Source organism: Scyliorhinus canicula, chromosome 15, assembly GCF_902713615.1.
Source record: "Scyliorhinus canicula chromosome 15, sScyCan1.1, whole genome shotgun sequence".
Taxonomy (NCBI): Eukaryota; Metazoa; Chordata; class Chondrichthyes; order Carcharhiniformes; family Scyliorhinidae; genus Scyliorhinus; species Scyliorhinus canicula.
Window position 1 is genome coordinate 37,219,112 of NC_052160.1, and position 15,888 is coordinate 37,234,999.

General features: G+C 46.0%; 1 protein-coding gene across 4 annotated transcripts in view; it reads left to right on the top strand.

Moving 5' to 3' along the window:
- llgl1 (LLGL scribble cell polarity complex component 1) overlaps positions 1 to 15,888 on the top strand; it is a 100,447-nt gene that overhangs the window by 36,498 nt on the left and 48,061 nt on the right. For all 4 annotated transcript variants that reach the window (XM_038820746.1, XM_038820744.1, XM_038820747.1 and 1 more), the window contains exon 5: positions 4,825 to 4,980. In XM_038820746.1, the coding sequence (XP_038676674.1) occupies positions 4,825 to 4,980 (156 nt within the window). The remainder of the gene's footprint in view (positions 1 to 4,824; positions 4,981 to 15,888) is intronic.

Consider the following 15,888-nt stretch of genomic DNA (forward strand, 5'->3'; position numbering starts at 1 on the left):
TATAATCCCAACAGATTTGAGATCTCTTCATATGAAAGTCCTGCCATCCTAGGAATCAACTTGGTAAATCTTCAGTGCACTCCCTCCGTAGCAAGAACATCCTTCCTCCGATAAATACACCAAAACTGCACACACTACTCCAGGTGTGGCCTACCCAATGCCCTGTACAATTGCAGTAAAACATCCGTCTGCCTATACTCAAATCCTCTTGCTTTGAAGGCTTACATACAATTTGCCTTCTTTACTGCCTGCTGTACCTGCGTGTTTACTTTCAGCCACTGATGCATGAGGGCACAAGGTTTTGCGTAGTGTCCACCTCTCTCAATTGACACCCATTCAAATAATCTACCTTCCTATTTTTGCTACCAAAGCGGATAACCTCTCATTCGTTCATATTATACTGCATGTGCCCACTCAGCCTGCTGAAGCATCTCTGCATCCTCCTCAACATCCTCACACCCAACTTGTATCATCTGCAAATTTGGAGGTAATAAATTTAGTTCCCTCGTCCAAATCATCAATATATTATGTGAACAGTTGGGATTCTAGCATTGATCCCTACGGTACCCCACTAGTCACTGTCTACCAATTGGGGAAAAAAATCCAGTTATTCCAACTTTGCTTCCTGTCTGCTAATAAGCTTTCTATCTATCTCAAAGCGCTGCCTGTAATCCCATGCGCTTTAACTTTACATATTGATCTCCTGTGTGAGATCTTGTCAAAAGTCTAAATAAACCACATCCACCAGTTCTCCCTGGTCTACTCTACTAGTTACATCTTCAAAAAATTCTAGTAGATTTGTCAAGCATTTGTAAATCCATGCTGACTTTGTCTGATTACACCACTGCTTTCTAAAAGCTGTGCTATGAAGTCCTTGACAATGGACTCCAGCAACTCCTCTCTCTCTCTCTCTCTCTCTCTCTCTCTCTCTCTCTCTCTCTCTCTCTCTCTCTCTCTCTCTCTCTCTCTCTCTCTCTCTCTCTCTCTCTCTCTCTTCCCCCCCCCCTCCCCCTCCCAACGTTAGACTCACTGGTCTATAGTTCCCTGTTCTCTCCACCTCCCTTTTTGAATAGTGGGGTTACATTCACTACCCTCCAATCTGTAGGAACCATTCCATCTAAAGAATTTTGGAAAATGACCACCAATAGATCTACTATTTCTAGGGCAACCTATGTACTCTGGGATGAAGATTATCAGGCCCTGGAGGTTTGTCCATGTTTAATCCCATTAATTTCCCCAGAAACATTTGTTACTAATTTCTTTCTGCTCCCCGCTAAAACTTAAACCTATATTTCTCAGAACTTCCAGGACATTGTTCATGTCTTCCTTGTGAAGACGGATCAAAGTATAAATTTAGTTCCTCAGCCATTTCTTTGTTCGCTGTTATGATTTGCCGTGTTTCTGATTTTAAAGGGCTTAGATTTTATCAATCTTTTTCTCTTTTACAGAGCTATAGCACCTTTTACATCAGTTTTTATGTTCCCCGCTCGTTTACTTTCAGATTGTATTTTTTTCCCCTTCTTAATCAATCCCTTGGTTTGCCTTTGCTGAATTTTAATTTGTTCCCAATCCTTGGGTCCATTGCTTTTTCTAGCTAATTTGTATGCCTCTTCTTTGAATCTAATATCTCTAATTTCCCTTGTAAGTCATGGTTTGGCCACTGTTCCCTTTCTACCCTTGTGCCAAATGTCTTCACTCTTGGTTACCATGGTTGAAGTGTTGTGTCCTTCTGTCTCATGGGCATTGCTTCAGTGGGAAAATGGTTATATTGGAATAGAAGCACATGTCTGCTTTATAAGCTAATTTACTTGTTTATGTTCCAAAAAAGTTAGCAATTTAAATTTTCTGATTAAAGGCTATGATCTTATTTACTGGAACCTTTTTTTTTTGTTATATTTAGTATGTACTGATCTTCAGATCTTTGGTCACCAATTGCATGTTTACAGTTCCAGAAATTAATATAGGAGTGGCACAGTGACGGTGGTTAACACTGCCTTATAATGCCAGGGACCCAGGTTTGATTCCGGCCATGGGTGACTGTGTGGAGTTTATATGTTCTCCCAGTGTTTGTGTGGGTTTCCTCCGGATGCCATTAATTTCTGGTTTTCTCCCGTAAAGATGTTTAGGTTAGGTGGATTGACCATGATCAAAGGGCTGAATGGCCTCTTGTACTGTAGGGATTAGAATTGGACTTTGGCCCATTGTGTGTGTCCCCTGGAAACGGCACCCCACCTAGGCCCCCGCCCCATCCCCTCGACCTCTAACCTACACTTCCCTGGACGCTAAGGAGCAATTTAGCAAGGCTCTGGAGACTCGAGTTGGCATTTTTAATAAAGGTTTGTGCATATCTTAAAAATTCAGCAAAGTCCAGAACTGGTGTGTAGATATTCAGGATTTGGCAACAGAGAGGAATAATGAAGTGAACCAAATGGCTGAAGATGGAGTCCTGTGTGGATGATGGAATGAGTCTCAGCTGTGAGGTGGTCAGTTGGAAGGTAAAAGCCAAGGTGGATGGGGCTACATAATGAAAAATCTCATGAGGGGAGTGGTAGAACAACAGGCAGACTATTATAAAAGTAACACAACTGTTTGGGAACTTGTCTACAGCAGCATAATTCTTACTATTTATCTGACAGGGGGAGCTCTGTAATGTGGAGAGTCTGGGTGCAGACTGTCATGGCGTTGGAGAAAAATGTGTGTTTAAAGCTTCTTAAAATTGTGTAATCAAGAGCCTTCAGTCTTTTACCAAATGATCTTCCTTTTCCAGATCTTGCACTTCCCGTACTAGCCTCCCCGAACAGGTGCCGGAATGTGGCGACCAGGGGCTTTTCACAGTAACTTCATTTGAAGCCTACTTGTGACAATAAAGTGATTTTCATTTTCACTTGCTGTATCCATCTATCAAATCTCTCTTCTGCAAGTTCATATTTCGTACTGTAATTTTCCAAGTGACATTTCTATTTTAATGCACAAATACTGAGCCTGATTTTGAATCTCTTTCAACCTGGTTATTACCATGGGTCTAATTTCCCTTCCCGCTCTTCTTCTGCTGATCCTATTACATGTATGGCAACATTTTCAAAATACATCTCTAGCCAGAGCCCAGTGGGCAGTCGAGAACCTGCTTCCGATTGGGAGCCAACAAAAGCCTCCAGTTATTTTATTTGAAACATTGTGGTGCAACTTATTGCTTTCTCCTCCATCACCCTTGATGAGGTAAAATGCTATAAAGGCAATATTTATTGTGCGTACACTTCCACCATGTCACTTCTTAACAAACAGTATCCAAATCCCTGAATGAAATCTCTGAACCTTTGCCCGACTCCCTTCTGTAGAATTCCTCTGCATGGACTGAGAACTGAACCTGTGCACATGTGGTCTCCAAAGCTCCATTACAAAAATCATTTACGTGCAATCCTTCAGAACTGCAGCAGCTAATGGAAAGATGAAAATATAAGGCTGGAAGAGGGTTTGAGAACTTGTTTGAATGTAGAAATGGATAGCTAGACAAGATTTAGAAAGTGAATTTGAGTATAGGCATGTTTCACAAAGGTTCTGACACCACCGTTGGTTAGGGGTAGTGGGGAAGGAAAGTGGAAATATGCAATGACACTATCTAGAGAAAGTGGTTCATGTTTGAATAGGAGGAAATTATTTTGGTAAAGTGAGGACATGGGAGACATCGTAATGAAGAATATTTTGGCCATTAAGTTGAGGAAACTGGGTGCCAATAGGATTGAACTTGGCTGGTGAGGGAGAGTACGGACTGGTCTTCATGCTGAATACATGAACAGTTTCTGTAGTGGTGAGGTGGAATTGCAGACTTGCTGCCATTAATGACTTTTAACAGTTATTGACTTTAATATGTATGTGTTGCAATCTAGTTTGGCTGGTCTTTGAACATGTCTAATGGGCAAAAGCTTTTTGGCACCAGATCCTTGTTTTATAGCAGGAAGTTATTTGTCTACTGGAGCTGTTTTCTGAAAATATTATGGCAAATTCTTAGTCACACTTCCATTCCAATTTCCCCATTTCCCCAAGAACTATAATCCTGACCCCCCCCCCCCCCCCCCCCCACTATATCCTTGCAGAAGATGCTATGGGACTGAGACCTGACTAAATGTGCTCTGATGCTTCTGGAATAGTGAATAATAATTGCCCTTATAGTTCAGTGATGTTTCATATGATGCAGCCTCATAGGCAGGTTCAATCATTGGTTTGTACTGAATTTTATTTTGAGCTCATTTTCACCCCAGATTTTGGTAAAGGTGGCTTTGCTATTCATGTATGGAAAATAAATCAACCAAGTCTTCTGTTTGCACTTTGCAGCAGGGACAATGAAGATAGAATTTTATGGTGATTGGGTAAGCACACGGTCAAGATTAACTGTCACCCCCTGGTTATGTCCTACTACTAATGCTTGCATGTGAAGAATTCCCCCCTTGGATGACGAGGACTGCTGATACTAGTGCCTTTAGTAAAATCTGCCATGCGAAGTTGCCTTCAGGGAGAGAAATGAACATCCGTGCAGAGGAAAGTTTCCAGTTGCATGCAAGCTGCCAATGATCCCCATCCTGTTGTATAACGATCTACAAGTTTTCCTTTTTGAGTAAGATGTAGTAAATCCGAATTCTCCATTCAATCCTGCACCTTTTCGGCTCCAGAAACATTGGGAGTTTTGGAACTAAAACTGGTGTAGCATGTTTGCTGATGACCCCTAAATTTACACAATTTAATGTGGAGAATTGAGTACCCTTAAAAATGAATGTTTTCCTAATATGCAAGAAATGAAACTGCTAAAGTGTAACATTTCCTTTTGTACAGTTCTCCCAGCATTACCAGAATTACTGTGATCATGTTGAAGTCTTGCTGTGACATGGCATATTTGGGGACAGAAGGTGGAGGTGTGTATTTCCTGGATTTACCATCATTGCAACTGTTGGATGGTAAAACTCTCTTTCAGGATGAGGTTTTGCAGAGGTAAGTGTGCACTTGGTTTTCAAAAAGTGTGTGTGCAACATTTCTCTCAAACTTGTTGCTTAGTGCTGCTCATAATTTCCAATCTGTGCAGTCTTGAATAAGATCAATCCAGGAATTTATAGCTCGACTAGATTTGAACACCATTGTTCCTAGAATTGTTTAGGTGGTAAGTTGATGGTGTTTAGATGTTAGTCTGATTTTTATTCTTCAACAACTTTTATAGTTCCTTTTTTAAAATAATTTTTACTGAAAAATTTTGATTTTATACAACATTGACACACCTTCGTAAAATACCGAAAATAACAATAATATTAACAATCGTATACATTCGCCCCACCTCAATGAACAACACAGCATTTTAACAACAATGCAAATTAACACACTATAAAGGTACAGAATAGACACTACAATAGTGCAACCCCCCCCCCCCCCCCAGGTTGCTGTTGTTATTGGCCAAGTTACCTATCTCTGAGCCAGGAAGTCCAGAAAAGGCTGCCATCGTTTATAGAACCCTTGTATTGATCCTCTCGGGGCAAATTTGACCGTTTCCAATTTTATAAATCCCGCCATGTCACTGATCCAGGTCTCCACGCTTGGGGGCCTTGCATCCTTCCACTGTAACAGAATCCTTCGGTGGGCTACTAGGGACGCAAAGGCCAGGACACCGGCCTCTTTCGCCTCCTGCACTCCCGGCTCTACCGCAACTCCAAAGATCGAGTCCCCACCCTGGTTTGACCCTGGATCCAACCACCCTCGACACCGTCTCCGCCACCCCCTTCCAGAATTCTTCCAGTGCTGGGCATGCCCAGAACATATGGGCGTGGTTCGCTGGACTCCCCGAACATCTGGTGCACCTATCCTCGCCTCCAAGAACTTACTCATCCTGGTCCCGGACATGTGGGCCCGGTGCAGCACCTTAAATTGGATGAGACTAAGCCTCGCACATGAGGAGGAAGAGTTGACTCTCTCCAAGGCATCCGCCCAAGTCCCGTCCTCTATCTGCTCCCCGAGTTCCTCCTCCCATTTAGCCTTCAGCTCCTCCACTGACGACGACTCCACCTCCTGCATTACCTTATAGATGTCAGACACCTTCCCCTCTCCGACCCACACCCCCGAAAGCACTCTGTCCATCGTCCCCTGCGAGGGCAGCAAAGGGAATCCCTCTACCTGTCTCCTAGCAAACGCCTTTACCTGCAGGTATCTGAACATGTTCCCTTGGGGAAGGCCAAATTTATCTTCCAGTTCCCCCAGGCCCGCAAACCTCCCACCAATAAACAGGTCCCTCAATTTGCTGATGCCCGCCCTTTGCCACCCCCTAAATCCCCCATCCGTGTTCCCCGGGATGAACCGATGGTTGCCACCCAGTGGAGCCTCCATCGAGCCCCCTGTTTCCCCCCGATGCCGTCTCCACTGTCCCCAGATTCTTAGGGTCGCCGCCACCACCGGGCTCGTGGTAAACCTCTTGGGGGAGAGCGGCAACGGTGCTGTTGCCATGGCACCCAGGCTTGTACCTCTACATGACGCCATCTCCATTCTTTTCCACGCCGCCCCTTCCCCCCTCCATCACCCATTTACGCACCATTGACACATTGGCTGCCCAATAGTACCCCAGAAGGTTGGGCAGCGCCAGCCCGCCTCTATCCCTTCCTCGCTCCAGGAACACCCTCTTCACTCTCGGAGTCCCATGTGCCCACACAAAGCTCAAAATACTGCTAGTCACTCTCCTAAAGAAGGCCCTGGGGATAAATATGGGCAGGCACTGAAAGAGGAACAAGAACCTCGGAAGCACCGTCATTTTGACGGACTGTACCCTCCCCGCCAACGACAATGGCAGCATGTCGCACCTCTTGAACTCCTCCTCCATCTGATCTACAAGTCTGGTGAAGTTATGCTTGTGAAGAGTCCCCCAGTCCCTGGCCACCTGCACCCCCAGGTACCTAAAGCTCTCCCCTGCCCGCCTAAGCGGGAGCCTACCAATTCCTTCCTCCTGGTCTCCAGGGTGCACCACAAACACCTCGCTCTTGCCTAAATTTAATTTATAACCTGAAAAGGTCCCAAACTCGGCTAGCAACTCCATCACTCCTGGCATCCCTCCCACCGGGTCCGCCACATACAGTAACAGGTCGTCGGCATACAACGACACCCTATGTTCCTCTCCACCTTGCACCAAGCCTCTCCACCTCTCTGAATCTCTCAATGCCATCGGCAGCGGCTCGATTGCCAGTGCAAACAACAAGGGGGACAGGGCGCAACCCTGCCTGGTCCCTCGGTAAAGCCGGAAGTACTCCTACCACCTCCTATTCGTGGCCACGCATGCCATCGGGGCCTCATATAGCAGCCTTACCCATCTAATGAACCCTTCACCAAATCCAAACCTCCCCAACACCTCCCATAGGTACCCCCACTCCACTCTATCGAAGGCCTTCTCCGCATCCAGCGCCACCACTATCTCTGCCTCCCCCTCAATCGCCGGCATCATGATGACATTCGGCAATCTCCGCACATTCGTGTTCAGCTGCCTTCCCTTCACAAAACCTGTCTGGTCCCCGTGCACAACCCCTGGCACACAGTTCTCTATCCTGGTGGCCAGAATTTTTGCCAGCACCTTAGCATCCACATTGAGGAGAGATATGGGCCTGTATGAACCACACTGCTGGGGGTCCTTGTCCTTCTTTAAAATTAATGAGATCAGCGCCCGCGACATCGTCGGGGGCAATGTCCCCCCCCCCCCCCCCCCTTCCCACACTTCATTGAGTGTCCGCACCAGCAAGGGGCCCACTAGGTCCACAAACTTTTTATAAAATTCCACCGGGAACCCATCCGGCCCCGGTGCCTTCCCTGACTGCATCTGCCCGATCCCCTTAACTAGCTCCTCCAGCTCAATCGGCACACCCAGCCCCTCCACCTTCTCCTCCTGCACCTTCGGGAAAGAAAGCCTGTCAAGGAACCTCTCCATTCCCCCCCTCCTCCCCCGTTGGCTCCGACCGGTACAGTTCCCCGTAAAAGTCCTTTGAAGACCTCATTCACCTCTACCCCCTTCTGCACCACATTCCCACTCTTGTCTCTCACTCCAGCAATCTCCTTAGCCGCATCCTGCTTGCGGAGCTGATGAGCCAGCATCCTACTCGCCTTTTCACCATGTTCGTACGCTGCCCCTTGTGCCTTCCTCCACTGTGCGTCCGCCTTTCTAGGGGTCAGCAAATCAAATTTAGCCTGCAAGCTGCGCCTCTCCCCCAACAGTCCCTCCTCTGGTGCCTCTGCATACCTCCTGTCCACCTCCAGCATCTTTCCCACCAGTCTATCCCTCTCGCTCCTCTCCCTGTGTGCTCGGATGGATATCAGCTCCCCACGAATTACTGCCTTCATGGCTTCCCAGACCATCCCCACCTGGACCTCCCCCGTATCATTCACCTCAAGGTACCCCTCAATACTTGCCCGGACCCTCCTACACACCTCCTCCTCCGCCAACAACCCCACATCCAACCGCCACAACGGACGTTGGTCCCGCACCTCTCCCATCTCCAACTCTATCCAATGCGGAGCGTGGTTGGAGATTGCGATGGCCGAATACTCTGCCTCCTCTACTCTCGGAATCAGTCCCCTACTCACCACGAAGAAATCTATCCGAGAGTAGACCCTATGTACGTGGGAGAAGAAAGAGTACTCGCGTGCCCTCGGCCTCACAAACCTCCATGGATCCACTCCACCCATCTGATCCATAAACCCTCTCAGTACCTTGGCCGCCGCCGGCCTCCTACCCGTCCTAGAGCTGGACCGATCCAGTGAAGGATCCAACACCGTATTAAAGTCTCCCCCCCCCCCCCCCTATGATCAGACCTCCCGCCTCCAGATCCGGGATCCGTCCCAACATACGCCTCATAAAGCCCGCATCGTCCCAATTTGGGGCATACACACTAGCCAGTACCACCTTCTCTCCTTGTAGCCTGCCCCTAACCATAACATACCTACCCCCCTTATCCGCCACCACCTCCGATGCCTCAAACAACACATTTTTCCCCACCAGAATCGCCACTCCCCGGTTCTTCACATCCAACCCAGAGTGGAAAACCTGCCCCACCCATCCCTTCCTCAGGTGGACCTGGTCCGCCACCCTCCGGTGGGTCTCCTGAAGCATTGCCACATCTGCCTTTAGCCCCTTCAGGTGAGCCAGTACCCTTGACTGCTTCACCAGCACATTCAACCCCGTCACCGTCTCCACCCCCCCCAGCCCCGCAGCGCGGGAAACCAGAGGAAAGCCCGTGTTTTCGCACTGCCCCACCACACCCTACTGACGCAGCTCCCAAATATCAGCCCCACTCCGACATAGAATAAAACAGACCCCCCCCCCCCCAACCCTCCCCATAAGATACACAGCCCAAACAATGCCCACAGCACAAAAACATAGCAGAACAACCCCTCCGTAAATAACCATATCAAAATTGCAAAAGTACTAAGACAAGAAGAGAAAAACAGAAGAAAAAGAACACAGCAACAGCAGAATCCAGCACTAATATATTACAGCCGACCTCTCAACCCCCAACCCCTAGTTCAAGTCCAGTTTCTCCGTCGCACGAAGGCCCACGCCTCCTCCGGGGAATCGAAATAATGGTGTCGGTCCGAATAAGTTACCCACAGGCGCGCGGGCTGCAACATTCCGAACTTTATCTCTTTTCTATAAAGCACCTCTTTCGTCCGATTAAATCCGGACCGCCGCTTAGCCACCTCCGCACTCCAATCCTGGTAGATCCGTACTACCCCATTCTCCCATTTGCTGCTCTTCACCTTCTTGGCCCAGCGCAGCACACACTCCCAATCACTGAACCGGTGGAACCTCACCAGCACCGCACGCAGGGGTTCATCTTCCTTGGGTCTCCTGGCCAGCACCCTGTGCGCTCCCTCCAGCTCCAAGGGCAGATGGAAGACCCGGCCCCCACTAGCGAGTTCAGCATTGCAGCCACGTAGGTTGTCGGGTCCGATCCCTCCAGCCCCTCCGCAAGGCCCAGGATCCACAGGTTTTTCCACCTCATGCGGTGATCAAGTTCCTCTAAGCGTTCCTGCCACTTCTTGTGGAGTGCCTTGTGCCCCTCCACCTTACTCACGAGGACCACGGCCTCCTCCTCTCGTTCAGTGGCCTGCGTCTGCAACTCCTTGATGGCAGCACCCTGGGTGGACTGAATCTCTGACAGCCTTCTGTTCGTTTCCTGCAGAGAGCTCAGCACCTCATCCTTGAATTCTTTAAAGCAGCGCAGGAGATCAGTTTGTTGCTCCTGGGCCCACAGCCTCCAATCCTCTGGGGCTCCTCCGGTGGCCATCTTGGATTCCTTCCCCCGTTTTTTCTGAGGAGCTGCTGCCGTTTTTTCCCCCTTTCCACTCTGAGTTTGAGGCATGGACTGTGGGGAAAGTTGTTTAGCACACCTTCCCCCACCGGGAAACGTTGAAAAATTTCCGTTTTGGGCTCTCAAAAGAACCGAAAAGTCTCTTTAAAACGGGAGCTCCCAAATGTGTGGCTTCCTACTCTATCACAGCCACTGGAAGTCTCAACTTTTATAGTTTCTGACAAGCTTTCGTAGAGAGATTTTGGGTCTTTAAGGGCTACTTTTCATTCTAGCAGAATTAAAGTTTCTTACTCCATAGTTTTTGTGCAAATCCTCCAACTGTTTTGAATGGTTAGACAGTAAGATAGCCAAGCGTGTAATTAGAACTGCTTTCAACTGCTGTATTGACTAGTCACTGGATTAATTCTGAGGGTGGCAAATTCTGCATATTTAAGTTTCTCATTACAGTAAAAGGAGGTCTTATTCAAAGTCAAGTTCTGATCAAATGTATTTCTTGGCAAGAAGGGCCACCTGAACTACATCTGTGTATTCACAAAACCTCCCTGCCCCTGGTTCATGGCAGTGCACATGAGTATTGGGCCAGGGTAGATTATCTATTGCAACAGCTCAATAATTGAATTGCCTGGTGCTCAATCCAAGTTTACACCTGAGAAATGGTTCCTTTTTCAAGTGGCATTCAAGTAAAGAAATAAAGAGAAGTAGTCTTGATGAAAAATGATATATAACAATCATATCGGCAGCAAAATATTCCTGCTCCTAAAAGGGCCAATTTAAAAAGTGAAACCATGTTGGTGCTTGTGCAAGTTATCCTGGATTGTTTTTATTTGTCTTGGCAAACTTCCCAGTGTGGAGTGAGTATCTTGTCCTATTTCCATGGTAGGTCATGAGATGCAGTTGACTGGACTCTTGTTTGGTAAGTTTCATTTAACTTTGAGTGACTTTAAGTTTTGATTGTATTTATCCTTTTTGGAAAGGATTTTGAGGTCCTGCAGCTTCCTCTGAACCAGGGTTGTTTCAGTTTGTGCTTGTTATTAGAACAACTAATTGCACTTCAAAAAAAATCAATTTTTATGAGGAGGGTAAGGATGTTTGTTAGAATGTTCACTCCTGACCTGTACTTGAGGATTGGTTAATGGCTTCCACCAGTGTTTGCTAATATGGTGCTCCCCATCTTGCCCTCCACCACTCCAAAAACTCCTGCTCTACTTCCCCTAGTTGTCAAGTCTTTCTGTTCAGCTTTGCATAACATCAGTATATTCCTTTTACTGAAATAATTTATTCAGCAGCAGTTTAAGGGAAAATCAGTAACTATATTTTGGCCTGTATTTCAGATGGCGTCCTGACCTCCTGCTATGTCCGACCCACTGCAGTTAGTTGTAAATTGAACTTGTTTTTCACTAGTGGAATAAAAGGCGACTTTGTCTGACAGTAAGAAAGTAACCTCTTTTTTTTTTTGAGCTTCCCAAAGGAAGCTGACAATACTAGAGTGTTGAGAGAGTATGCAGCATTGTGATTTGAGGTCTGCATGGTAAATTATTCCCAAGTATGCTCAAGGAAATATGACAAATGCAATGTGCTATAATGTGCCAGTGTTTCTTAATACAGGCCCTGTTGTCCCTGCTGTCAGTGACAAATGTGTAACAACCAGTCTCACCCCAGTATTTTAGGGACACATTCTGATTCACTGTAAATCTGCAATCCAGGACTTTGTCCATTGCCTGTTCTTCCTTTCTGTTTCATTTCCTGCTGCCTGTTCAGTTATAGTGATTATTTGGTCTTAATGAGCAACGAGTTTGAGAGAGTATTAAATCTAACAGAGAGACTAAGTACCTTTTGCCCCCTCCATGCTGCAAGCTTTTCTCAATTATCTATCCCCTTGTGTTGTATGATGGGGCTTCCAATCCAAGTCTCTTGAATTGATTTATGAAATTGAGCAATGTACCTTCAAGGGCCAAACATTACTTGGTATGGAACATTGCACTGGATCAAACGCCAGGATAGCATCTGTAATTAATGCTCAGTGTACAATGTTGTGTTCGTGCTTTGAGGTTTATTATTCTGGCACCTACAGTGCTGTGTACTTTGCAATTGCCCCAAATATTTTGATCTTCAGTGAGGCAAAATTCCCAGTGACTTGTCAGTAAATGAATCACGCTTCAGCAATTCAATTGTACTTGCCAAGAATTTATTTTAAGCTGGGGGGGCTTGTGCGAATAACCAGATAGTGAGCTTCCACAAGAGTGTGTTTGGTATGGTTAGGATGGAATCTTCCCAGGGCAGCAGGTGGCGCAGTGGTTAGCACTGCTGCCTACAACGCTGAGGACCCGGATTAGATCCCAGCCTCTGGTCACTTGTGTGGAGTTTGCACATTCTCTCCCCGTGTCTGTGGGTTTCACTCCTACAACCCATTGATGTGGAGGTTAGGTGGATTGGCTGTGCTAAATTCCCCCTCAATTGGAAAAAAATAATTGGTACACTCTATTCAGAAAAGAAAAAGATGGCACCTACCCCAGTTTACCAGTAGCCTACTGGGCAAGTACAGCATTTGGCCACCAATTGTATTGTCTGTGCACTGCTGCAGATTAAATTATTATTCATCTGATTCCTAAAATACCCCCAAAAAATTAGATCCACGGGTGTTCCAGATTCTGTCAGAGCTGATGGCTGAGTTGAATTGGGCTGGCTCCTATTTCCATTTCAGTTTCCTTTTACCCTGAATGGGTTCTGCAAATGCAAAAAAAGCTGTCCCTCAGTACCTGTACAGGGTTACCTGATGCTGATTCCTAGCAGCCCTAGAATTTGCCTGATTGACTGCTGCCTGTCTTTACACCAGCAAATCCCAAGAATTAGTTGGGTTAACTGGGCACCAGCCAGAGCCCTGTGTTCAAGTGAGTGAAAGTGGTCACTGTGGCACCATGTTATTGCAGAAGCACCAAAGAAAATTTAGACTTTCTAATGTAAAATAAACCACTTGCATTTATACAGTGCCTTAAAGTAATAAAATATTCCAAGTGCTTCACAATGATGTTATCAAACTTTCAACACAATTCCAAAATATTAGGGAAGATGGTCAAAGCTTTTAGGGCGAGTTTTAAAGGATCAGAGTTGGAAAGGTTTAGGGGTGCAATCCTGAGCTCGCATCTCCAGCAGCTGAAAGCAGGTCATGATTAAAATCTGCACCGCACAAGAGACTCAATTGGAGGAGTGCAGATATTTTAGGATTATCAAGCTGGAGGCAGTTAATGATTGCAGAGAGGTAGTGGGATTTGAAAATGAGGACGGCTTTTGTAGGAGCCATTGTAGTTGAGCAGACGCAGGGATGATGGTGATCAGGACCTGATGTGAGATTACAGGTGGCAAAGGTTTTGGATGGCAAAGGTTTTGGATGGCAAAGGTTTTGGATGAGCTCGAGTATGGAGAGGCTGGTCAGGAGTGTGACGGAATAGTCAAGTCTAGAAGTAACAAAGGCAAGAGTGAGAAGTAGAGGGCAAAGTCAGGCCATGTTAGGAAGATGGAAATAGACGATCTTGATGGCACAGAAATGTAGATGGCAGTTTCCATCAGGATTAAAAATAACATCGATTGTAAATATTCTTGTTCAGTTTCATACCTTTGCGAAGGAGATGGATGGAGTCACTGTCTAGGGAATGTGGCTTTGGTCTTCCCAGTATTTAACTGGATGGAAATTCTGCTTATCCAGCACTGGATGCCTGACAACACAGTCTGACAATATCAAGACTGGAGAATTTAGATGTGGTGAAGTAGATTTGGATGTTTGCATACATTTTGAACCTGACATGTAAAGGAAGATCTCAACTGCAAGTGGTGATATCTTCTCCACGTGTGCCCTATCGAAACCTTTGATAATCTGATATTCTTAGAAGACCTCTTAACAGTTCACCACCTCGGTCTTCTGCTTTCTAAATAAATGTGCTGTATTTCCTATACTTCCCTAACATTTAAACAAGCTATTGACCCTCACTCAGGCTCGTGCATCCAAAACTGAGCCATGATCTTTGGAGCAGACCTGAATTCTGGGATGTGGAGTGATTTTCCCCAACTGTTGCAATATTTCCCTGAATGGGAAAGTGATAAGAACTGACTCATTCACACTGCCAACAAACTTTGTCTTGTACTTGCAGCAGGTCACTGGTATGAAATGCTAATTTGTGCACGGCTTCAAAGACGTGATCTGTGAATGCTTTTGATACATAACTTTTGGATTAGCTGGATGAACCAGTGTTGTGATTCTGACCATGGCTGTCACATTACATGTGTCCAAAATCAGTGTTTGTAAGTTGCATGTAATGTCAGTTGGTGTCTTAATTGTTTTCTGGTATCCTTTGACCACAATCTTTAATCTACTTAATTTATGTAAATTTGCTGCCAAATAGACAGTTTAGAAAAAAAGATGAGGTTTGTGCTTGATTTCAGGATGTTTATCTCTGCGTGTTCTGGAGTTAGAGGGATAATGCGGCTGTGCAGAAATTTATTGAGAAACTGCAGCAAAACTATTCCTAAATTTGAAAGGCAATTCCTTTTGCACATTAGAGGCTTACTTTTGTGATGGCCTCGTCCCACTACTTCACTGTGATATTGGCCACTAGATTGGTCTCCCTCCCTCACTCTGGCACTAATTGGTTTGTCTCCCCTTCTGGGTCATGCTGCATATGAACACTGGCTGTTTTGGAGTCTGGGGAGTTATACATGGCCATCAGCAGTGAACATTCCCACTTCTGACTTTATGATAGAGAGATAGTCATTAGAGCTAAAGATGGCTGTGAGGAGATCCTGCAATGGTGTCCTGGAGCTGAAATGATTGGCCTCCCAGCATTCGCAACCAGCTGACCTGGTGCTAGATACACTCCAGTCAGCCGTGTCTTTGTGTGTCTCTCTCCTTAATGATGCTGCATTTGATCAAATGCTGTCTTGATGCACTTTTTTGTCCATGTTTGGACTGGAGTTGTGGAACCCAAATTGAGCAGTTATTGCTGAGTAAATGCTGCTTGATGGCACTGTCAATGACCCCCTTCCATCGCTAGGAGAAAACTTATGGGGAAGTATCCAGGCAGTTTTCCACATTGAGTCAATGCCTGTGTTGCAGCTGTACTGAAACAGCTTGGCCAGGGATAGAGCTAGTTTTGGAGCACAAATTTTCAGTTGTTATCATTGCTGTATCAGTGCATATAGCAGATGGGGATGTTTGTCACCCTGCATCCTCGATTTAATTGTCCATCACTATTCACAATGGGACGTAGCACAACTGCAGAACTTTGAACCGATCTATTATTTTTGGGATCCCTGAGCTCTGACTACCACATGCGAATAGGTAAAATCCTCTACACTCTGGATGGTGTTTCGCAAGAATGACAATGTCATCAACACTGGAAAGAATGTTTCCTACAACTCCTCCAAATATGAATCTAGTGGCAGCTGTTGCTTCAAAGACAGTCCTTGAAGTGGGGCAGCATTGTACTTGATGACTAGGGAGGAGCTTATGACCAATAGAATCCCTGTAGTGCAGAAGGAGGCTGTTTGGCCCATATTCTGCACCAACTCTCTGAAAGAGCAC